This window comes from Gorilla gorilla, chromosome 2 (genome assembly GCF_029281585.2).
Source record: "Gorilla gorilla gorilla isolate KB3781 chromosome 2, NHGRI_mGorGor1-v2.1_pri, whole genome shotgun sequence".
Taxonomy (NCBI): Eukaryota; Metazoa; Chordata; class Mammalia; order Primates; family Hominidae; genus Gorilla; species Gorilla gorilla.
The window spans coordinates 140,268,608-140,293,885 of NC_086017.1; the positions used below are offsets into that span (position 1 = coordinate 140,268,608).

At 51.6% G+C, this 25,278-nt stretch overlaps 1 protein-coding gene across 4 annotated transcripts in view; it reads right to left on the reverse strand.

Annotated features, from left to right (window-relative positions):
• Window positions 1-10,092: 10,092 nt before the first annotated feature.
• RAB43 (RAB43, member RAS oncogene family) overlaps window positions 10,093-25,278 on the reverse strand; it is a 34,223-nt gene continuing 19,037 nt past the window's right edge. Inside the window, exons 2-3 of one of the 4 annotated variants that reach the window (XM_019023294.4) lie at window positions 17,516-17,699; window positions 10,093-13,873 (exon numbers count right to left, since the gene is read on the reverse strand). In XM_019023294.4, the coding sequence (XP_018878839.1) occupies window positions 13,623-13,873; window positions 17,516-17,699 (435 nt within the window). In that variant the 3' untranslated portion in view covers window positions 10,093-13,622. Of the gene's footprint in view, window positions 13,874-14,621; window positions 15,127-17,515; window positions 17,700-25,278 lie in introns of those variants that run through there. The other 3 variants (XM_063704142.1, XM_055381516.2, XM_019023295.4) reach the window with 3 other exon arrangements.

Genomic DNA, 25,278 nt, shown 5'->3' on the forward strand with positions numbered 1-25,278 from the left:
CAGATCCCCTCTTGCTCAGGGGAGGTCAGTCTTTTTGTTCTTTTCAGGCCTTCAACTGACTGGATGAGGCCCACCCAATTACAGAGGGCAATCTGCTTTTCTCAAAGTCCACTGTCGAAATGCTAATCTCATCCAAAAACCCTCACAGAAACACCCAGAATAATATTTGACCACATATCTCAATACCAGGGCCCAGCAAAGTTGGCACATAAAATAACCATCACAGTCTGTAATGTTTGTTTGCTTAATCATATACTTGGCATGGCTGGGTGCAGTGGCTCTCTCATGTAATCCCAGCTCTTTGGGAGGCTTGAGGGTCAGGAGTTCGAGACCAGCCTGGCCAAGAGGGTGAAACTCCATCTCTACTAAAAATACAAAAATTAGCTTGGTGTGGTGGTGCACGCCTGTGGTCCCAGCTACTTGGGAGGCTGAGACAGGAGAATCGTTTGAACCCAGGAGGCAGAGCTTGCTGTGAGCTGAGATCACGCCACTGCACTCCAGCCTTGATGAAAGAGCAAGACTTTGTCTCAAAAAAAAAAAAACATCATATACTTGGCAGTACTGATTACAGTGGAAACACCTCTTCGGTTCCTTTTTTTTTTTTTTTTTTTTGGAGACAAGTTCCTACTCTGTTGCCCAGGCTGGAGTGCAATGCCACAATCATGGCTCACTGCAGCCTCTACCTCTCCTACTCAAGCAATCCTCCCACCTCAGCCTCCCGAGTAGCTGGAACCACAGGCACATGCCACCATGCCCAGCTAATTTTTTTTTTTTTGGTAGAGATGGGATCTCACAGTGTTGCCCTGACTGGTCTTGAACTCCTGGACTCAAGCAACCCTCCTTCCTCAGCCTCCCCAAGTGCTGGGATTACAGGCATGAGCCACCGCACTCAGCCATATATATAATTTCTAATCTTCAGAAAACCCTGCAAGATAGGAAGAATTATCCTCATTTTTTCAAATGAGAAAACTTATGGTCAGAGGAAGAAAGGCTTCAAAGGCAACACAGCTGCATTTGAGGGAGATGGAACTGAAAGGCATCTTTAGTTAACCCAAAGCACCAGGCCTTTTCCAGCCACCCCGTCAAGCTGGGCAGGGATCACTCAATGTGGCAAGGATTGCTTGCTTGGCCTCTGAATTGTACTCCCCTTCTTCCACAGGAATGGAATTTTAGCCAGGCACAGGGCCGTGCAGAATACAGACATTTCCCAGATGCCCTCAGTGAGCTGCGCCCACGTGACCAAGTCCTAGCCAAGGCGATGCAGGCAGGTGCTTCGGGCCATGCCCTTAAGGAAAGGGGTGACTGGTCCTCCCTTTCCCCTTCCCGTGGGGTGGGAAGCAAAGACTGGAGCCAGGCAGCACCTCAGGGCGTCAGTGCAACCGCACAGATATCCTATCCTATTCTGTTTTTGTTCAGACTTTTATAGGGATATAGATAGAATTTTACGCTGCTATTTGGGGTCTTTGTATCCCTGCTAATTAGAAAACAACTTTGAGGCCTAGTGCAGTGACTCATGCCTGTAATCCCAGCACTTTGAGAGGCCAAGGCCGGTGGATCACTTGAGGTCAGGAGTTCAAGACCAGCCTGGGCAACAACACAAAACCTCATCTCTACAAAAAAATCCAAAAATTAGCTGGGCATGGTGGTGCACACTTGTAGTCCCACCTACACAGGAGGCTGAGGCAGGAGAATCGCTTGAACCCGGGAGGCGAAGGTTGCTGAGAGCCAAGATTGCACCACTGCACTCCAGCCTGAGCAAGAGAGTGAGATCCTGTCTCAAAAAAAGAAAAGAAAAAGAAAAGCGAAGAAAAGAGAAAAGAGAGAAGGGAAAGGAAGGGAGGGGAGGGCAGAGGAGGGGAGGGGAGGGGACAGGAGGGGAGGGGATGGGAGGCAACTTTGAGGCTTTCTGTTTACAAAGATTCCATAATAAAAAGGGAAGGCAGGCTCTGCGGTTCACCCAGCCTGCTGGGTTTGTACCTACCTGTCAGTCAATACAACCAAGGCCAGAGCCTGGAATACACTCTTCACCTGATGTCCTCCATTTCAGAAAAGCTCCATGGACTCCCATCATAACCTGAAGAATCATTCCTTCCATTGAGTTTAGAAAGTTGAATTGGCCGGGTGCGGTGGCTCACGCCTGTAATCCCAGCACTTTGGGAGGCTGAGGCGGGAGGATCTCTTGAGGCCAGGAGTTTGAGAGCGGCCTGGGTGACACAGTGAGACTCCATCTCTAAAAGAAGTTTTTTAAATTTGGTTTGTTAAAAAACAATGATAGCAAAATATTGTTGAGAACAGAAAGAAGGTTTGAATAAACAAAAAATGTACCCATTCATGATAGCAAGATTCAAGTCTCCCAGATGAACTCTAAATTCAGTTCATCCTATGAATATCTTGGCAAATTTCCTTCTGAGGAACTTAACAAAGGAAGAGATGAGGCTGACACCACCTGAAAGGCCTCATGGGCGATTTCAGCAGAAGGCTGGGTATAGCCAGAAGAGCACCTTCCAGAGTGTAAAAATCAAGGATTAAAATATAGAGACAAATCTCTAAATTTAACATTTTATGTGGGAAGCGATTTGGGTCTTACACACAGACCAAGTAAGTGGTCTTCAATATGTCTGAAGAACAAAGAGGAGGTTGGAGGTGTTACAAAAAGGAGAAATGGTACATACTGTTTTTCGGAAAGTTCATTGGCACCAGTAAAATCTGGGGACGCTGGCCAGCTCTGACTGGTGAGTGACAGCGAGTGAAACTCATCTTAGAGTTGCAACGGGTGGTATCAGTACCTATCAGATAAGACTGGCTTTGGCTGAGTGCGGTGGCTCACGCCTGTAATCCCAGCACTTTGGGAGGCCAAGGCGGATGGATCACCTGAGGTCAGGAGTTCAAGACCAGCCTGACTAACATGGTGAAACCCCATCTCTACTAAATACAAAAAATTAGGCGGGCGTGGTGGCTCATGCCTGTAATCTCCCAGCTACTTGGGTGGCTGAGGCAGGAGAATTGCTTGAACCCAGGAGACGGAGGTTGCAGTGAGCTGAGGTCGCGCCGTTGCGCTCCAGCCTGGGCAACAAGAGCAAAAACTCCATCTCAAAAAAACAAAACAAAACAAAAAACTGGTTTCAGGTTGGAGCAGACAGCCTCAGCAGCCAGGCTGCAGAGAATGACATTCCTGGAGCCGTGTTATGTGCCACCCTCCTGCCCCCCACCTCTGGACTCTGTTTTATTTGGGTGTGACAAGAGTGACCCAATTCATATGGTCAACTGTCACAAGAGACAACCATCACAGACAACCTGTGCTGTGGGGACGCCTCTGGAGCCTGCCCCAGGCTTCCAGCTACACTTGGCATATTGACCATGCGGGGGAGAGGGGGTATCCTCTCCCTACCCACACCCCACCAGAATTCCTTGGCAGTTATTTTTATTTTTTAAATTTAATTCAATTTAATTTCTATTTATTTATTTATTTATTTTTGAGACACAGTCTCATTCTGTCACCCAGGCTAGAGTGCAGTGGCACGATCTGGGCTCACTGCAACCTCTGATTCCCAGGTTCAAGCGATTCTCCTGCCTTAGTCCCCCGAGTAGCTAGGATTACAGCTGTGCACCACCATGCCTGGCTAATTTCTGTATTTCTAGTAGAGTCAGGGTTTCGCCGTGTTGGCCAGGCTGGTCTCGAACTCCTGACTTCAGGTGACCTGCCCACCTTGGCCTTCCAAAGTGCTGGGATTACAGGCATGAGCCACCGCATCCAGCCTATTTTTAAAAAGGGATAAATCCACAAGGACAAAGGGAATGAGGGGAGGTGACTGTAGGGAAGAGAGGCCAACATGCTTCTGAGGAGCGGAGAGTGGATGGAGGCAGTGGCCACTTCCACAGATCACAGTGTGGCTGGCAGGGGGAAACCTGAGGAGAAGCAGCCACTGTGCCCCCAGGATCCCCAGGGGTCAGCACTCAGATGCTGCAGATCGCCACAGATCACGAGAGAGGCCTGAAAATCAGGGCTTGCCTGGAAGTCTAGCTCCCAGCATTTGTAACCCTCAGGCCCCTCCCTGATTTCTGCATCTAGGGACCACCGCTTCACCCCGTCCAAATGGAAATTTGAGGGGCAGGGGTTCATTTTTTAAGAAATTGAAAAGAGAACCCCAGCCTTGGGAAAGCAGGCAGAGTGGAGGGCAAAAATTTGGTACAGGGCCAAAAATAGACGGGAACGTCCACAGTTCCTGCCGCAGGACCCTGGCTTCCTTCCTGACTGGCTACCCAGCGCACGCAATGGGGTTTCTCCCATCCCCACCACCCCCAGGAAGGAGATTAGAAGATCCTGTGCTAGAGAAATGGAAATGCTTCAGGGAAAAGATCTCTTCTCTCTGGCTACAGACATTAGGGGACCCCTCCCCAGTGGAAGAGCAGCTTGGCCCAAAATCACCCAACAGGGAGAAGTCCACCCATTGATAAGCCCTATCTGGGCACTCAGGCTTCCAGGAATCCCCAGACCTGAGGAACAGCCCTCACATGGAAGACAATGTTTAAAACAACAGGAGAAAGGAACACCAGGCAAAGAACAGCAGAGAACTTAGAAGTTTGTTTTAAGAACAACACAACCCTCAAGGGCTCCTTGGAGTAATGACTGACTCCAGGTCTGCAGCGGAGAACGTATGACATGTGCCAGGAAGCAGAGGGGTGTGCGGGACTCGAGGGTCTCGTCCAGGGACTCGGTGCCATCTGGAAAGGACTCAGCGGCCAGAGTCCAGCGGGCTCACTGGCATCACACAGGTAACAGCTTCAGTGGACATGTAGAAATCCACGATGACCCACACCCCGCCCAGGAAGGAGGAAGGTGGGAGGAGGAGAAGAAAAGAGAGGAGGAAGAGGAAGAGGAGAGAAAGAAGAAAGGGAAGAAAGTTTCTGCCTGTTGGGGTTTAAATCCTCCTTACCTTAACCACATTAAGGGTCCTTTAACCACCTTAAGGGTCCCTTAACCGTCTCATATCCAGACTCTAGTTTTTTTGTTTGTTTGTTTTTTGAAATGGAGTCTTACTCTGTTGCCCAGGCTGGAGTGCAGTGGCACGATTTAGGCTCACTGCAACCTCTGCCTCCTGGATTCAAGCAATTCTCCTGCCTCAGCTTCCCAAGTAGCGGGGATTATAGCCACCCGCCACCACACCAGCTAATTTTGTATTTTTAGTAGAGACGGGGTTTCACCATGTTGGTCAGACTGGTCTCGAACTCCTGACCTCAGGTGATCCACCTGCCTCGGCCTCCCAAAGTGCTGGGATTACAGGCATGAGCCACCACGCCAGGCCCAGACTCTAGTTTTTACATCAGTCATAACATTTCGAATTTCTATATTTTGGTGTTCTGAGTCGTTCAGTGAATACTGCATCATAAGCATTTTTAAATGTTATATTGTTTTCATGACTCTTTCAGAGTTTCTTTCAGAGTTAACATAATATATACTTCTTACAGAAAACTGTAAAGTTTAGACCAGGCCCGGTGACTCATGGCTGGAACCCAGCACTGTGGGAGACTGAGGTGAAAGGATCACTTGACCCCTGGAGTTCAAGACCAGCCTTGGCAACATAGCAAGACCCCATCTCTACAGAAAATATAAAAATTAGCCAGGTGTGGTGGCGCACACCTGTGGCCCCAGCTACTCGGGAGGCTGAGGTGGGAGGATGGCTTGATCCCAGGAGGCGGCGGTGGCAGTGAGCTGAGATGGTGCCACTGCACTCCGGTTTGGGTGACAGAGCTAGACCCTGTTTCAAAAAAAAAAAAAATTTCCTTCAGGGAGATCCCTATAAGGGGTGTTATTTTCAGAAATGTTCATTTAGAATTATGTCCATGTTGTTGAATCTAATCCTGATTATGTGGTAGCTGTTGCTGCAGCCACCGTCTCACCCTCAAATACCCAATGTCCACTCTCAGGATTTCCAGGGTTAAGGCCCAGTCCCTGGAGCCCAGATGCACAGGGTTCTAATCTTACCTCTGCCACTGACTAGATGTGCAATTTGAGGCAAAGCACCTAAACTGTCTTATGAATTCTTGTACAATGCTGAGAACAATACAAGTTTACAGAAACCTCGCAATAAATACCAGCCCCCATCACCTTGGGTGGCTGTAGCCGCCGATCTGATAGAAGTTTGAAGATTCTAGACATGGAAATTGAGCAGCCTTCAGCCGTACATCTACTCACACCTGACAATGCACCATATTTGGCATCTATATGTGAATTTATGTCTTTTCTGCCCAGAGAGTCTACAGCGTCAAGTTGGTCAAGGATCAAGAAGAGATCAAGGACCATATTAGGTCTTAGACAAGGTAACATGAAGAAAATCAACAACAACAACAACAAAAACATGATTAGGGATGACAAGCTTGCGTGTTTCCAGGCAGAGTAGCGCTTCGATGATGAAAGTTCCCCTGGGGAGAGTGTCTGGGTGTCAGGGTGATGCAGGGGTCCTGCTGACTCCATTCATGGCTGACTCCATTCATGGCGCTGTCTCTGGCTATGGGATGGAGTCTGAGCCTTGCTGAGGAGCAAGCCATGAGCCTTTTTTTTTTTTTGAGACGGAGTCTCGCTCTGTCGCCCAGGCTAAAGTGCAGTGGTACGATCTTGGCTCACTGCAAGCTCCGTCCCCTGGATTTACACCATTCTCTTGCCTCAGCCTCCCAAGTAGCTGGGACTACAGGTGCCCGCCACCAGGCCTGGCTAATTTTTTTGTATTTTTTTTAGTAGAGACGGGGTTTCACCATGTTAGCCAGGATGGTCTTGATCTCCTGACCTCGTGATCTGCCCGCCTCAGCCTTCCAAAGTGCTGGGATTACAGGCGTGAGCCACTGTGCCCGGCCGCTGTGAGCCCATTGACCTTGAAGTCTGCAGATGAAGTTGGCACTTGTAGAAAGGAAGGAAAAGACACTTGACCAAGACATAAATGGGTAAGATCCTTCAGGCCAATGGAAGAAACCGAAAATTCTAGGATGTCAGGGCCTGACCCTGGGCCATGCTTGTGCAGTGAGCAGGCTGTGTTGACCAGAGTTCCTCGGTCATGTGCACACAATGAGGATCCCCCTGGGGATCTTCTTAAAATTCAGATTCTGACTCAGGAGGTCTGGGGTAGAGGCTGAGGTTCTGCATTTTTGTATAGGCTCCTGGGTGATGCCCATGCTGCTGGCCCACGGACCACAAGTGGAGCAAGGCAAGAGCAGGCAGGCCCTACTCACTCGGCTCCAGGGAGCTCCCTCGGGGCCACCTGGCCACACACTTCCCTCTCCCGGCCTCCTCTGCCATGTGCTGGCTTCTCAATGGGCCACACCTCTCCTGCTTGCCACCAACCAGCACAGACCATGGAGCTTCCTGGCAGAGTGAAGGGCCAGAATACAGCAGACCCAACTGTTGTGCTAAGAAATAAATCTTTTCTTTTTTTTTTTTCTTTGAGACAGAGTCTCACTCTGTCGCCCGGGCTGGAGAGCAGTGGCGCCATCTTGGCTCACTACAAGCTCCGCCTTCCGGGTTCACGCCATTCTCCTGCCTCAGCCTCCCGAGTAGCTGGGACTACAGGCGCCCGCCACCACGCCCAGCTAATTTTTTGTGTTTTTAGTAGAGACGGGGTTTCACCGTGTTAGCCAGGATGGTCTCAATCTCCTGACCTTGTGATCCGCCCACCTCGGCCTCCCAAAGTGCTGGGATTACAGGGGTGAGCCACCTCGCCCAGCCGAAACAAATCTTTTAAAATCTGATATGAAAGGGAAACCTCCTTGCCCAAGTGTGGCAAGGACAGGACCAGATCCCAGGAGCCCAGGTGGGGATGAGCCCAACCCACCACGGCCTCCGTAGCCAGGGCTGTAGACAGGGTTGCTTGCAGTGGGCCGCACTGTGGCCTGCTGAAAGCACACAGTGGACACGAGCTGAGTCCAGAGCTTTCTCTGAGCTGGGACTTAGCCCTCCAGTGGGGAACCATGGTCAGCGGCTGCAACCCCTGGGCAAGACGGGGCCTGGCCTCCTGCCCTCTGCAGGGTCATAGGAGTGTCTGGGAGCTCAGGGTCAGGGCCAGATGGCTGTTCCTGGGGCCTGGGGCTCCAGCTCAGGATGTTTGGGAACAGGAACTCTTGGCTTGGAGAAGCCCATTACACCACAGGAGGCCTGAGACGGTCGGTCTGCGGGGAGCAGCTCAGACTGGGGGTGGCAGAGCAGCGTGTGGCTGTGTGTGGCCAGGTCAGGGGAGAGTGGCCAATGCTGGGCCCTCTCTAAGGAGCCCGAGGGCCACAAGGACCGTGGAAGAGGTCTTGAGTGAGGGAGTCGGGACCTTGTGGCTAGGGGTCTTGCTTGAGGATGCTCTCTGCAGCCACAAGGAGATGCCCAGGCAGGACTAGGTCAGGAAGAGGCTGGGGCAGAGGACCAGGCAGGAGGTGGGTGGGCTGGGTGGGGATGGGAGTAGCCAGGGTGAAGGTGAGGACATGGAAGGGGCCCCCCGCCTCCTGGCTTCCCTGAGGGCGGGGCTGGCCAATCCCAGCGGCAAATGTGTGCAGGGAGGAGTGGGGTCCAGGTTGGAGCTTTGGGAGCCCTTGGAGGCAGCAAGGCAGACTCGCCTCTGGGACCCAGCATCCAGCGTGGGCGTGCAGGTGGGGGCTCAGGAGTGAACATCGTGGGGGCTTTGAGCAAGACTCTCTGGGATCCAGTCTCAGCTTCCATACTTTGAAGTCAAGGAGTGGACCTGTGCTGTCTCAGTTTGCTCTGGGGTCTGGGCAGTCCTGTGGTTTGGGTAGAGGCCTCAGAGGGCCCTAGGGACAGACTGACCCAGGCCTGAGCCTCTGGGGAGCGTGGGGATGGCAGGGCTCAGACAGGCCTGGTTATGGGTTTGACTTACAAGGGGCACACGCACACTCTGGTGCTTCCTGGCATTCAGAAGAGAAGGGGGAATCCAGACATCAGGCCTTCCTTCTCCCTGGGAAGGATGGCAGGTGCCTGGAGCCAGGCCTGTCTTGAGAGCCAGGGCTCTGGGTCTTCCTCCTCCAGTGCCCTGTTCCAGGCCTTCAGTGCATAAAGCACTCCCCTCCTGGGGTCTCTTCAGGGCTCCCCGGGATGCAAATGGGACAGGGAATAGGATCCCAGGTTTGAGGAAACCAAGGCCCAGAGAGGAGAAGTGACCTGCCCAGAACCACAGGACAGTCAGGGCACACCTAGGTTTCAACGGCAGGCTGCTATGAGCCCCATCATGTCAGTTTGTCTCAGGCTTGGCAAGGTGGTGCAGCACTGCTAGGCCCCCCTCTTCTTCCTCAGGGTGACCAACCAGCAGCCCTGCTGTTTAAGAGTCCCTTTCAGCAGAAAACCCCTTATTTGAGTGACCAGGAATAGACCCCTGATTATATTGGTGGGCGGGCTATGGATTTCATGGGCTTCCCAGTGCCAGAGACCTGATTCAGGCACTTCTCTAAGCTGAGCATCTACTGTGTGCCTGGTAACATCTCTGTGCTGGTCACATCACAGAAGCAAGAGCCCCTCGTGGTGTTCTTAAGTCCTAACTCGGAATAACAACAGGTCAGAGCCCCCCAAAGCCCAGGCACAGGCCCTGAGCCCCTGGACACTGGCGTTTGTGTCTGAGAGGGGGTGAGAACACTTCTCTGTAGGAAATGTCTTCAGCCCAGGATCCAGGGGTGGGGGGAACCTCGACCATGGGGTGGGTTGTTCCTGCCATTGTGGGATCAATGTGGCTACAAGACCCGGGCAAGGGATTCCTCATCCAGGCCTGTGTGCTCAGGAGAGTGACGCTTCCCTCATGGGAAGGTCGGGGTGAGGGTGCCCCTGCCAATCACCAAAGAGCCCTCTCCAACACAAACCCAATGGGAGGAACCTGGGGTGTCCCAGAGAAGGGACCCAGCCCAAGCTTCCTCTGCCCCTCAGGCAGCAACTCCTTCTTGCTCAGGGGGGTCCCCCAAGGGTTTAGGGACAGAGGGAAGGTCTCACAGTGCTCTGGGTGGCAGACTGGCAGGGGGCAGCATGTCTACCACCCCGGGCCTGGAGACTAGTTGAGGCACGTGGCCACCTGGGCCGCCTCTGGGCTCAAAGATCAGAGAACCAGTCCTGGGCGCAGTGGCTTGTTATAGAAATCTGTTTAATGGTTTAGGAATGTGTACACTCTGGCTCTGCCAAGTTTCCATAAAGGCAACTTTTCCATGTTTTAAAAAATAGATTTGGTATAAAGATTTATATATTCATAAATAGGTGACATGAAAAATTACCAAATGCAAATGGAATACTTGCGCTGACTGAAGCCCTGTTCACCCCAAGTCCAGGCCCTGCAGGGGTCCGAGGGTCTCTGCTGGAGGAGGCCCCAACTCCGGCAGCCTCTTAGGGAAGAGAAACTGAATTAAATGTGTATTAGGAACCCCTCCAGCTCCTTAAGCCAGTGTCGCACTGGCCCCACCGAGGCCTCAGCCCACCTCCCTCTGCTTCCCCCTGCCACCTCCACCATTGCCCCCTCCCTTGCACTCTGGCCCCTGACCCCACCTGCTCCCACTCTTTGGCAATTTATCAACAAAGGAAGAGATGACACTGTTCTCCTTCCGCCCCAGAGCCCGGGCTGCCGGGAGAGCTCAGCCTGCCAAGGGGAGGAAACAAGCCGGCTTTGTTTTGTCTCACACACTTCCCCATCTTCTCTCCCAGCCCAGTTTTAAGGGCCGGAAGGGCAGTGGGGCCCCCTCCTGGTGGGAGACAGCAGGGCAGGAGCCCCTGCAACCCCCAGGTACAGGTCTTGAGTCGCTGGACACTGGCTTTTGTGCCTGAGAGGGGGTGGGAACGCTTCTCTGTAGGAAATGGCTTCAGTCCAGGATCCAGGGGTAGGGGAACCTCGACCATGGGGTGGGTTGCTCCTGCCAGGGGGTACTAGGGGCAAGGCCCCAGGGTGGAGCCAGTTCTGGGAGCTGTGTCCAGCTAGGCATCTGTGACCCCAAATGGCATGAATAAAAGGGCGGGTTGCTAAGAGCCAGGGGAGGGCATGGGGCAGGGAGACCAGGTTGGCCCAGACAGGACAGAGGTGCTCCAGGGACAGGGTGCTGGAGTGAAGCCAGGTGGAGCGGTGGAGCTGTGGAGCCTTTGAAATATCCTGAGGGCCCAGGCCTGCCACAGGGTGACCTGGGCAGAGGAGAAGCCCAGAGGACAGCAAGGTGCCCAAATGAGGTCAGGGCTTCTGGGGTGGAGGGACGGGGGGGCACAGTGGCGGCAGGGGAAGGAACGTTGAGTCCCAGGTGAGCCTGCCTTTCCAGGCCAAGCCCTTGGAGTGAGGGTGCTCCTGCCTGGGGGGCGAGAAGTGGAAGTGGCTCACAGTCCAAGGTGACAAATGAACCCATCACCGGTCAGCTACCATCCCTGTGAAGGAGCCAGGGTGGAGGGCACTGTCCATGTCCTCCCTCCCTCCCTAAGCCCTGAGGAAGGTAACAGCCCCACCTGTGAGGCCCCAGCCTGGAAGCAGAGTAGGAGAGCCGGGCTTCTTAGAGGTGGGCAGTGGGTGGTGGTGGGCAGTACTGGTAAGTATGCTTGGGTGGCTGGGACTTGCCCTGGAACTGGGGCTGAAATTCAAACGGGGAGGCCCAGGCCTTTGTTCCCAAGACCCTGTGCATGCTCCCTGTTCCCCCCAAAACAGAGGGGCTCTGCAAGGACAGGCTTCATGGGATTTCTCTTTCAGAGTGGGCCTGCAGTGAAAGACCAGCTCAGCCCCTTCTGACCATGTGACCCCAGAAACTTCAGCCCCAGCAGAAAGGTTGTGAGGCTGGAGGAAGGCACTGCCCACGGCACATCCAGTCCCAGCAGGGTCTGGGGGCACCCCTCAGTGCCAGGCACTGTCTGCCCTGCAAGGGGAGCCCAGGCACTGCAGTGGAGGCGCAGGGGCAGAGCCCAGACCCCACTCAGCTCCACTCTCACCCCTGCCACAAGCAAAGCTGCTGAGAAAGGAAGCCAGGCAGCCTCGCCTCTGGCGCCCCCCAATCTGATGCACCCAGACTCCCCTCAATGCAGGTGCCAGCCCCCCAGCTCCTGGCAGCCTTCCTCCCCTGCAGAACCAGGCTCGGCCATTCCACAGGTAGCCTCCCTGCCCAAAAGGAAGCCTGGCAGGTGAGATGCTGGCTCCACCACCAGCATCAAGCCCTGCTTGTCTCAGTCTCAGCAGAGGAACCCCTGTCCAGGCCCCAACCCTGCCTCTTGGGTCACCGCGGCACTGCTGTAAGGCCTGCTCTTGCCCTATGGCCAGGCCTGCCTGGAAAGTGCTTAGTGCAGAGGGCAGGGAGGCATGGGGGAGGCCTCTCACTGGCCCAGGGACTGCACTGAGCCATGCCTGGCCTGGCCCTGGGAGCTAGACCACAAACCGACGCAGCCCTGCTCGTGGGTCCAAGAGCTGCTTACTTCTGGGGGCACCCATGCTGAGGGGGCTGCGAGGCAGAGCTGGGCTGACACAGACGGACTGGGATTGGCTAAGGAAGATCACCTGGCCCCTCCAGCCCTAGCCCTGGCTCTTTTGTCACTGTGATACCTCTGAGCCACATGCCCAGAGGACAATGCTGCTTCCCACATCCCCCTACCCCACTTTTGCCTTCTAACCTTGGTGCCCAGCTCAGGGTGAGGCAGTTAAGGGTCCAGGGAATAAAATGGGCCAGGCCAAGGACCGCCAGGGCCTCTCCTTTTTTGTCTGGGAGACTCGATTCCATAAACTAGACTGGGACCCACGCTCGGCTGGCAGGATTCCTGCTTGTGGGGTAAGGCTGGGTGCCTTGCAGTGCCCTCTCATCCCTGAGCCTCAAGGATGCAAGCTTCTACTTGGACCTTAAATGTCCACTTTCCCATCTCATTCCCCCACCTGCCAGACTTCTGAGTGCTGGCACTGAAGGATTAGCTAATTTTGCAACCTGAGTGGCAAAACACTGGGCCCTGAGCCAGCAGACAGTCCCCACCTAGCTGTGGGGCGTGACCACACCTAGCTGTGGGCCGTGACCCCAGGCTGTGCTGATGAAAATGAGAAGCTACACGGAAAGTCAGAAAACTCAGAGGTCCTGATAAGGCAGTGAGCCAGACCCCAGGGAGATGTCTGTGAGTGCTGCAGGGGCAGTGAAGGCAGGAAGCAGGTTCCCCGCCTGGAAGGGGCTGGGGCTTCCCTGGAGTTGCGCTCAGGCACCAAGTCTGTGGGTCTCATGGCTCTAGCTCTGCTGCTCTGTGCAGAGCCCCAGGATGACCGGGAAGAACCCAGGGCACTGGCCACATCCCTGGAAAGCAGCAACCTGCTGCCACAGGTAAAGCAAACCCATGAGAGGAAACGGTCAGGGCCAGCAGGCATGGGACAGGGAGGACCGCTGGCCCCTCCTACTGTGGCCCACACCGGTGGGTTCAGGCCAGTCTTGGAATGTGAAGATGGTGGAGGGCCAGCTGCTGGCTGGCAGGGTGGCCCGCCAGGGTATCCTGCTTCCCCTTCCTCAAGGAGAGCCTCCATCCCGCAGCCAGGCCACAGGATGCAGAGCTCCAGAGCTTCACCCGGCTGCTGTAGTCGCTGGTACCCAGGAGGGCTGGCTCTGGAGGGCTGGGCTTGGCAGGCTGGGGAGAGCAAGGAGGTGGGGAGCCCCTAGTCTGCCGGCCCGGCCCCTGGTCAGCACCCGCAGCCCCAGCCTTCTCCGATGTCCTTGCTGTTCAGCTGGATGTGGTCGGGGCTCTTCTCGCTGAACAGGGGGCCCCCGTGCCGCATGATGAGCTCCGTGGCCACCCTCAGGAAGGCCTCCTCCACGTTGCTCGAGTCCTTGGCAGACGTCTCAATGGCACACAGGATGTCATAGTGCTCAGCCAGGCTCTGTGCCTCAGCCAAGGAGACCTCCCGAAGCTCGCTGAGGTCTGACTTGTTCCCTGCGGAGGAAAGCCAGGGGCAGCATGAGGCCATGGGGGCTGGGCAAGCCCAGTCCCACCTGGGAGGGTCACGCTGACAGCCCCATGCCACTCCCTTCCACCACTATAAATGGACACCCCTGGCATGGTCATCTGTCTTTCTTTAAAAAACCTTTTTTAGGCCGGGTGCAGTGGCTCACGCCTGTAATCCCAACACTTTGGGAAGCTAAGGCAGGAAGACTGCTTGAGCCCAGGAATTCAAGACCAGCCTGGGCAACACAGTGAGACCCCGTCTCAATTTACCCAGATCCTCCTAGATGGTATGAGATGACTTCATTACATTCCAAACAATCTGTTAAATTGCTCCTTGACCCAATTTCTAGAATAATTTTTTAAAAGTCTCTACATGGTTGACTTTTGTAATGTGGTTATAAGGAAGACAAAAAAAAAAAAAAAAAAGAGTCTGGGCCAGGCGCAGTGGCTCATGCTTGTAATCCCAGCATTTGGGAAGGCCGAGGTGGGTGGATCACCTGAGGCTGGAAGTTCAAGACCAGCCTGGCCAACATGATGAAACCCCGTCTCTACTTAAAAAAAATACAAAAAATTAGCTAGGCGTGGTGGCAGGGGCCTGTAATCCCAGCTACTCGGGTGCCTGAGGCAGGAGTGGCAAGCGGAGGTTGCAGTGAGCCGAGATTGTGCCACTGTATTCCAGCCTGGGCAACAAGAGCGAAACTCCGTCTAAAAAAAAAAAAAAAAAAAAGTCTGTAAAGATCTAAAATTTCCTTGGTAACCTTAATTGATGTAGCAACCAATTTCAAAGTGTGAAACTTATTTGGATCCTGATCTCAACAAACTGGAAAAAATAAAACACATATGAATTTTATGGGCAATTATAAATCTGAATACAGACTGGCTATTTGATATTATTAAGGAAATGTCAGTATTTTTAGATGAGAAAATAATATTGCTGTTTTTAAGTGTTTAAATATTTTGTAGGTTCATGCTGGAATACTGCCAGGTGAAATGGTTTGATGTGAATTTGTCTCAATAATCCGAGGGAGGGGAGGTGACATGGTACAGATGAGAGGAGGTTGGACTTCAGTTGCTAATTGCTGAAGCAGGGTAATGGGTACCTGGGGGCTCATTATTATACTATTCTAAGCCAGATATAGTGGCTCACACCTGTAATTCCAACTACTTGGAGGTTGAGGCAGGAGGATTGCTTGAGGCCAGGAGTTCAAGATCAGCCTGGGCAACATAGCAGGACTGCATCTCTAAAAATATATGTATGTATATAAGTATGTATAAATAAATAGATAAAATACTATTTTCATAGCTGTATAAAATGTTCTATAGGCCGGGCGCGGTGGCTCACGCCTGTAATCCCAGCACTTTGGGAGGCTGAGGCGGGTGGATCACGAGGTCAGGATATCGAGACCATCCTGGCTAACATGGTGAAACCCCGTCTCTACTAAAAATACAAAAAATTAGCCGGGCATGGTGGCGGGCGCCTGTGGTCCCAGCTACTCGGGAGGCTGAGGCAGGAGAATGGTGTGAACCCAGGAGGCAGAGCTTGCCATGAGCCGAGATCACGCCACTGCACTCCAGTCTGGGCGACAGGGTGAGACTGTCTCAAAAAAAAAAAAAGTTCTATAATAGAATGTTTTTTAATTAATTATTTTTTGGAAGACAGAGTCTTACTCTGTCGCATAGGCTGGAGGACAGTGGCACGATCTGGGTTCACTACAATCTCCGCCTCCCAGGTTCAAGCGATTCTCCTACCTTGGCCTCCCCAGTAGCTGGGATTACAGGTGTGTGCCACCATGCCTGTCTAATTTTTGTATTTTTAGTAGAGATGGGGTTTCACCATGTTGCCCAGGCTGGTCTTGAACTCCTGAACTCAGGCAATCCACCCACCTCAGCCTCTCAGTGTTAGGATTACAGGTGTGAGCCACCATGCCAGGCTGGAATGTTTTTCAGAAATGTCCTGGATAAATGGGAATTGGTGGCCGGGTGTGGTGGCTCACACCTGTAATCCCAGCACTTTTAGAGGTCGAGACGGGTGGATCACGAGGTCAGGAGATCAAGACCATCCTGGTCAACATGGTGAAACCCCGTCTCTACTAAAAATACAAAAGTTAGCCAGGTGTGGTGGTGCGTGCCTGTAGTCCCAGCTACTCAGGAGGCTGAGGCAGGAGAATCGCTTGAACCCGGGAGGCGGAGGTTGCAGTAAGCCAAGATCGTGCCACTGCACTCCAGCCTGGCGACAGAGCGAGACTCCGTCCCCTACCCCCAGCAAGAAAAGGGGGGGAAATGGTTAGGCTAGGTGAGGAAAGCTCTGTTCATGCCAAGCACTCCATGTCCTAGTCTGAACAGGCTGTGGAAGGCAGGCCACATGGAACCAGGCACCACCCTCTTCCTGGCTGGAGTCAGATCCAGGCCCTGTCTGTACATTTGAGTCAGAAGAATCAACCTGTTGGCCCAGCTACTCGGGAGGCTGAAGCAGGAGAATCGCTTGAACTGGGGAGACAGAAGTTGCAGTGGTTTTGCAGATCTTGCAGAACCAAGATCACGCCACGGCACTCCAGCCTGGGTGACTGAGTGAGACTCTGTCTCAAAAAAAAGAATCAACCTGTTGGGGTGAGGACCCCAGGGATAACATAAGAGCTAAAGAGCTTCTCCAGTCCAGGTCTGGGAAGGTTATATAGAAGGAAAACAAAGGTAAACAGCATCCTTCCACAGCAGCAGTTCTCAAAGTGGGGTCCTTGGACCAGCAAGGTGGGTGTCACTTGAGAATTTGTTAGAAACGCACATTCATGGGCCCCACCCAGCCCGCCTGGATCAGATGCTCTGGAGGTTGAGGCCCTGCAGCTGCACTTGAAGAAGACTTCTGTGGGATTCTGAGGCACGGAAGCCATCAAGTGTCCCTGCTCTGTGTGCGGCACAACAGAGAAAGCCACAGACTTGAGGTCAGCCCAAGCAAACTCAAAGCCTACATGTGTATGCTCACAGGCCATGTGGACCCGGATAAATCACTCCACTTTTCTGAGCCTAGCCCCAGCCCCTGTCAAATGAGGAGAAGCCGGGGTACAAGAGCTAAATCTTGACACATGTGAAGAACTGCAGAGCAAACTTCAGCTCTCTTTCTTCTTTCCTCTAATTCCAATTTTGAATATAACTTCCTTTTTTTTTCTTTTTTTTTTTTTTTTTTGAGACAAGTCTTGCTCTGTCACCCAGGTTGGAGTGCAGTGGCGCGATCTCAGCTCACTGCAAGCTCCGCCTCCCGGGTTCATGCCATTCCCCTGCCTCAGCCTCCCCAGCAGCTGGGACTACAGGCGCCTGCCACCACAACCGGCTAATTTTTTTGTATTTTTTTAGTAGAGACGGGGTTTCACTGTGTTAGCCAGGATGATCTCGATCTCCTGACCTCGTGATCCGCCCGCCTCAGCCTCCCAAAGTGCTGGGACTACAGGCATGAGCCACTGCGCCCGGCCTTGAATGTAACTTTCTAAGTGATTAGCAGGATCAGGATTTGCAAAACCATGGCTCAAACTCTGGCTGGGACTCCCTCTGAACTCAGGGTTACACTGTGTTTAAAAAGCAGAGGGAGGCATGGACAGGCAGAGTGATGGGATTTGTGGTCCCGAGGAATCCCCAACTCACCGATCAGCAGCTGCACAATGTTGGAGCCCGCATACTTCCTCACATCCTCAATCCAGTGAGGCACCGACAGGAAGGAGCTCCTCTTGGTGATGTCGTAGGCAAGGATGGCCCCATTGGCACTGCGGTAGTAGCTCTGGGTGATGGTGCGGAACCGCTCCTGGCCAGCCGTGTCCCAGATCTGCAGCTAAAGAAATAAGGTTCCTCAGTGAACCCAGTGGCACAGGCTGAACATGGGGACAGGCAGAGTGACCCCACAGACCCACACCCAGAGCTGTGGTTCCACTGGGCTAGGAGGCCTTCTGAGTCCTTAGAAAGCAACTCAATGGCTCAACCTTGTTGGAAAAATGGGGAAGCAAAGGGAAGGTGAGCAGCCCCTGTCCTGGCCCTCTAGGGTCCCCAGGGAAAGATGGAGGAAGGGGTACACTCTGAGCTGGCCCAGGTCCTCCGTGTGCCCCTCCGTGTGCCCCTCTCCCCTCAGGACTGGGCCCACTGCTGCGAAAACAGAACCACCAGTGCTCAAGCGGCCGGCGGCTGGAAAGCTGGCTCCAGGTGCACTGCGCGGCCAGCAGTAGGCACGGCCAGGTACCCTCCCCTACAAGAGCATCACGTACCCAGCTGTGTGTGAGGCTCCTCCAGCATTAGGGTTCCCTCAGGACTCTACAGCTTGGTGATGAGGACTGTGGGAAGGGTGACTGGTGGTGGCAATGGGCAGAGTCCTCCCATGGGGCCTTTGAGTACAAGGCAGTTTCCATCAGCTGACCCAGCTTGGCCAAAGCAAGGAGCTTTGGCCACCCATGTCTTCATTTAACACCTACTCTGCCCCATCTCCCACCAGATGTGGGCTGTGGAGAAGAGGTGCCCATGGGTGGGAGGAGCTTCCCTAGCATCTTTTAGAAGCAGAGTCTGGCAGGATGGATACCAGGCCAGGTAGGGGCAGAGGTCTGTGCGGGGCCAGGAGGCCGCCCACTCTGGGCAGAGATCACCAGCCAAGGGGCATATGCCAGGGATCTTGGTGACCAAACACCTTGGGGATCGGGCGTGCCTTCTCTGCCCCACCAATCACAGGTTCTCATGGCTCTCTGAAGACTGACACCCAGCTTGTGGCGTGTGTCAAGCTGCAGGTCCATCAGCCCCCTTTGCAGGCACAAACACTCGGGGTGTCTCTTTACCTAGTTCTCAAGGTATGTGAGAAAGGTCTTTCTCTCAAGGTCTGTCTGGGGTGGGGAAAAGCCACAGAGGCCCAGACAGTTCCTGAAGGCAGGGCCTCTGCCCCTGGCACTGTGGAGGTGACCACCATTGCCCCAGCCCCAACACAGAGAAGTCTGAGAGTGAAAGCTCTGGGCCACAATGTGCCAAATAAGACTCCTCTTTCCCGAGTTGTCCCATTTACTCCTCAGTGAGTGGCTCTAAGAAAACCAGGCCTATGTTCCATAGTTCATGCGTCTTGCAGCTCAAGCATGGCAGCATGGGGTGAAGTGCAAGGTTTATGTGTGTACCACACAAGCCTGGGATCCAGATAACCTCTGGTGTGGAGATAACTCATCTCCACACATAACACGAAAGACACCGGCCAAACAACAGCAAAAACACAACACAGAAGAAACAACACAGAGGCAAAGTACTCAAACAATCGTCAATGTTTCAGAAATAGGGAAAGACTCATGGAACAAGGAAAGAATAGTATCTTTTTTGGTGAGGCGCATTCAGAAAGAAAAAAGCTCAATTAAAAATATGATTAACATACATGAAAAATGCAACATCAGGGTTGGAAGATAAAGTTGAAGAAATCCCTCCAAAGTAGAGAAAAAATACAAAGAAATGGAAAAGAGAGAAAATAAAATTGAAAGCCAGGTGCGGTGGCTCAAGCCTGTAATCCCAGTACTTTGGGAGGCCAAGGCAGAAGGATCACCTGAGATCAAGAGTTCGAGACCAGGCTGGCCAACATGGTGAAACTCCATCTCTACTAAAAATACAAAAATTAACCAGGTGTGGTGGTGCACGCCTGTAATCCCAGCTACTGGGAAGGCTGAGGCAGGAGAATCGCTTGAACCTGGGAGGCAGAGGTTCCAGTGAGCTGAGATCGCGCCACTGCACTCCAGCCTGGATGACAGAGTGAGTGAGACTGTCTCAAAAAAAAAAGAAAAGAAAAGAAAATTAAGAAGCAGCCTAGGAGAGCAGGATAATCAGAGTTTCAGAAAAAGAGAACAATACAATCAAGGAGAGGAAATCAAGTATTTCAAGAAAAGTATCCAGAATTGACTGAGGGGCCCACCAGGCACACACACAATGGAGCAGAGCAGACCACACTGCATCCATAGGCAGAAATTCCAGAACAACAGGCAAGAAGAAAGAACACAAAAGACCCATGTGGCATTAGACAGCCAATAAAACAATGCCTTAAAATGAGGAGAAAAATTATTTCCAACCTAGAATTCTCTACCCAACCAACCAGTAGTCAAGTGTGAGGGTTTAATAAAGGCATTCCCAGACATACAGTCCTCGAAAAATTCACCTTCCTGCTACCCTTCCTCAGGGAGTGACTGAAAGTTCCTCTACCTAAAGAAATCAACAAAAAATAAGAAAATGTGGGATCCAGAAAACAGAGAGTTCAACTCAAAAGGGAGGCAAAGGGAGATGCCAGGATGATGGAAAGAGATAAATCCCAGGATAATACCTGAGCAGCAGCCTAGACATCAGCCAACTTGGAGCCGGTCAGAGGGCTCCTGGAGCAGCTTCCAGCCATGGCAGCATCGCTGGTGGCAGAGTAGCCCTCCCTCCACACACACCACAGGACTGGAGAAAATATATGAGGCTGTCGTTTTTGGAATGTAGGTAACAAGCGGCCTGAGACCATAACCCCTAAAAAAGGAAAAACTCATGAAAGGCGCCTCATGATCATCGTGACGCTCTACCTGGGAGTTTCCTGACCATGGGGCTAGAATCCAAGCAGAGCACAGTGGTCCCACTGAGCTAAGGAGGCAGAGATCAGGGTCTGGAGCAGATGATGTGATGAAATGAGAAGACATAAGTAGGGGGAGCCCAAAAGTCTATGTGAGGTGTCCCAGTGAGCTCTTGACCAGAGAGTGCCCCTTCCAGAGTTGAGAACAGACCAGAGATAGAGGTTCAGGAGTGCTAGGGGATGCTGAAGTTCCAAGCCAGACACAGTGAAGAGGCCTCATTAGTGTCTCATTAGCGCCCCATATATGAGCTATCAGAACGTCACTATGGGTGAGGACCATGCCTAAAGAATAGGCCTCCATAGACCTGCCCTCACCAACATAAGCCTTGGGTTTGGAGGTTGAGTTCTGCCACATTAGCGAGGCTCAGAAACACCTTAGTCTTTCCACATATCCACCCTAACAAAACATAAAAAACAAGCCTAAACGAACAACTTCAAGGTGATCAGCCAGTAACTGAATTGACTACTAGGACAAGAATCAACACTCTTCTAAAGAAGATAACAGAATCCAGAGTCTCGTTAAGTTATCAACCACAATTTCCATATACTACTGAAAATTGCTAAACATGCAAAGAAATAGGAAAATATGAACCACAGATAAGGGAAAAAGCAATCTATTGACACTGATGCCAAAATGGCCCAGATATTGCATTTAGTAGGGAGACTTTAAAGCAGCGATTTTAAATATGTTCAGAAAATTACAAGGAAAGTATGTTCAAAGAGTTAAAGAAAAACATCGCCATAATGAGTGGACGAATAGGGGATTTAAGGAAATAAATGAAAAATTATTTCTTAAAACATAAATGTTTTATTAAACTATTTATTATTATTAAAATTACGGGCTGGGTGCAGTGCTTCATGCCCATAATCCCAGCACTTTGGGAGGCCAAGGCGGGTGAATCACTTGAGGTCAGGAGTTGAAGACCAGCCTGGCCAACATGGTAAAACCCCATCTCTACCAAAAGTACAAAAATTAGCCAGGCATCGTGGTATGCTCCTGTAATCCCAACTACTCGGGAGGCTGAGGCATGAGAATCCCTTGAACCTCGGAGGCAGAGGTTGCAGTGAGCCCAGATCACGCTACTGCACTCCAGCCTGGACAACAGAGCAAAACTGTCTCAAAAAATATATATATGTTAAACTTAATTTTTTTTTTTTTTTTTTTTGAGACGGAGTCTCACTCTGTCGCCCAGGCTGGAGTGCAGTGGCGTGGTCTCGGCTCACTGCAACCTCCGCCTCCCAGGTTCATGCCATTCTCCTGCCTCAGTCTCCCAAGCAGCTGGGACTATAGGCGTCCACCACCATGCCCAGCTAATTTGTTGTATTTTTAATAGAGACAGGGTTTCACTGTGTTAGCCAGGATGGTCTTGATCTCCTGACCTTGTGATCTGCCCACCTCAGCCTCCCAAAGTGCTGGGATTACAGGCGTGAGCCACCGCGCCTGGCCTTAATTTTTTTTTTTGAGACGGAGTTTTGCTCTGTTGTCCAGGCTGGAGTGCAATGGCACGATCTTGGCTCACCGCAACCTCCGCCTCCTGAGTTCAAGTGATTCTCCTGCCTCAGTCTCCTGAGTAGCTGGAATTATGGGCATGTGCCATCACACCCTGCTAATTTTGTATTTTTGGTAGAGACAGGGTTTCTCCATGTTGGTCAGGCTGGTCTCGTACTCCCGACCTCAGGTGATCCACTCGCCTCGGCCTCCCAAAGTGCTGGGATTACAGGCGTGAGCCACTGCGCCCAGCCTAAACTTAATTTTTAAATTAGTGGAAATTCTAGAACTAAAAATTATAGTAAGTGGAAAATTCACTGGATGAGCTTAATAGCAGATTATAGATGGCAGAAAAAAAAAATCAGTGAACCTGAAGAAAAATCAATAAAGAGTGAATATGAGGAAGGGGAAAAAAGATTGAAGAAAATGAATAAAATCGGAAGGATATGTGAGATAATACCAAACTGTCTCATACTCACATAATTGCAGTTCCAGGAAAAGATAGTGATAATGGGGGAAAAATACTCAAAGAACTAATGACTGAAAAATCTCCAAATCTGATGAAACATACCTGGCTTAAAGATCCAAGAAGCTCAGCAAATCCCAAGCAGAAAAAATACAAAATACACCAAAGCAGATCACAGTCAAAATGACAAAAAACAAGAATAAAGGGGAAATATGAAAAGCAGTCTGATAAAAGAATATTCCATACATGGGAACAACAATACAAATGACAAATAACCACTTCTCAGAATAATGGAGGCCAGAAGACAATGCTGAGAAGTGCTAAAAAGAAAAAACCAAGTGCGGAAAGAAAAAACTCTCAATGCTGAAGTACTTGTCAAACAAAATTTTCCCTCATAAGACAGGGTGAAATCAAGACGTTTGCAGATAAATGGAAGTAGAGAGAAGCTCCTTGGAAAAAAGCTGCCCTGCAAGAAATGCCAGATGGTACCACTGCACTCAAGCCTGAGCAACAGACTGAGACCCTATTTCAAAAGAAGAGGTGGTAGTGGCTGCTCTAGGGCAGGGGGTTGGCAATATCCTAAGACCTTCTGCTACCAATCCTTGTAGAACCAAATGACTCCTCAAACCATACACAAGTTAAGTTTGCTTAAAATAAAAACTAAATGAAAAACCAACAAAATAACTACTGATTAAGGTATGTAGGCCAACCAGCTGGTGAACTGTGGGCAGTAATGGAGAAGATATTTTGGGAAAGTAGACCCTTCCCATGGCTGGTAGTATTCCCATCCTATTCCCCCAAATTAGAGGAAGGGAAGGATACAGGGCAGCGGCGGTACTCTGGGACCAACAAGCCTGAGCTCATGACCTGATGCTCTGTCACCAGCTTTGTGTCTCTAGGCTAAAACTTCATTCTGTTTTTCTTTTTTTTTGAGACGAGTCTCGCTCTGTCGCCCAGGCTGGAGTGCAGTAGCGTGATCTCTGCTCACCGCAACCTCTGTCTCCCAGGTTGAAGCGATTCTCCTGCCTCAGCCTCCCGAGTAGCTGGGATTACAGGCGTGTGCCACCACACCCAGCTAATTTTTGTATTTTTAGTAGAAACAGGGTTTCGCCATGTTGGCCTGGCTGGTCTCGAACTTCTGACCTCAGGTGATCCGCCCGCCGTGGCCTCCCAAAGTGCTGGGATTGCAGGTGTGAGCCACTGCGCCCGGCCATTCTGTTTTTCATCCGTACAAAAAGGTGATGTCAGAGTCAAATGACCAAACCCATGTGCCCAAGTGCTAGCATGGAGAAGGTGCTGATAAGTGCATCCATTTAACAATATTTACTGAGCTATTATAATTTTGTGGCAAACATTTTTAATATACACAAAGGAACTTAAATGCAAAGGAGAATACATAAAGTACCAAAAGAAAAACATATTGGGCTGTGTACATGAGTCGTTCATTTTTCATTCAACATGCGCTGAGCTCCTGCCTTGTCCCAGCCTCTGCTCTGGCAACTGGGGATATAGCAGGGAATGGAGCAAAACCAGCTCCATCCTAGTAAGAGGAGACAGAATGTGCCACAGATCCTTTTAGAAGGTGATCATGAGCACGCTACAGAATGTGAAAGCCAGGCAGACAGCACAGGGTGTGGGTGCCAGCCTATTTGATGATCTGAGCAAGTGTCTGAGCTGAGGCCTGAGTGATGAAGAGCCAACCACATGGACAGTGTTCAGGCAGGGGAACAGGACAAAGGCTCAGAGGCAGGAGAATGCTTACCGTGTTAGAGACATGGAAAGGGCAGTGTGGCCAGATGGCCGTGAAGAAGGAAACTGGGAGGAGACATGTTCAGAGACATGGGCCAGAGCCAGAGCATATAGGATCTTGCAGGCCAAAGTCAAGAGTGTGGATTTCACTTTTCTTGCAACGTAAAGCCACTGGAGATTGTCTCAGGCAGGGAAATATGAGCCAGTCTCCTCTTTTCTCCCACTCACATATCTTATCAGTGCACCCTGCACTCCAGCCACTGCTGCAGCAACCAGCTTTGCACACACACAAAGGCCTGCCCACACCGCGCCCCTCACTCCCTGCCTGGGAGCATCTCTGAGTCTGGCCAGGGAGGCCTGCCGGAAAGCACTGTGTGCTCATGCCTCCATGACCCAGAAGGGAGAGGCCTCCGCACCCTAGGGATCACCTGTGACCAACAGGGAACAGGGATAAAGCTCTTCTCTCCCACCTCTCAGAGGGACCACTGTGAGACACATTCCTCATGCACCTTGTAAAGTCCTCAGGGTCAAGACCACTGCCCATGGCAGCTAAATGAAAGATGCAGCTCTATCTAAGCCTTGCCTCCTTCTCCAGGTCAGTCTCCAAAACAAAAGCCAAGCATGTGAGCCCTTCTCTCTGGCTCTGTTTTCCACGGGAAGCCCGGGCTAAGACAAGATGTGCTCTGGTTTGTTTTTAAAATATCACAGCCAGGCACAGTGGCTCACACCTGTAATCCCAGCACTTTGGAAGGCCGAGGCGGGCAGATCACGAGGTCAGGAGATCAAGACCGTCCTGGCTAACATGGTGAAACCCCGTCTCTACTAAAAATACAAAAAATTAGCTGGGCGTGGTGGCGGTCGCCTGTAGTCCCAGCTACTCAGGAGGCTGAGGCAGGAGAATGGTGTGAACCCAGGAGGCAGAGCTTGCAGTGAGCCGAGATAGTGCCACTGCACTCCAGGCCTGGGTGACAGAGCGAGACTCCATCTCAAAAAAAAAAAAAAAAAATCACTCAGGTCACTGGGTGGAGCAGTCATGTCGTGGGATCACAGAGAGGAATTAGTGTAACAGGCAGCTTGATCACTTCACCCATGCCTACTAT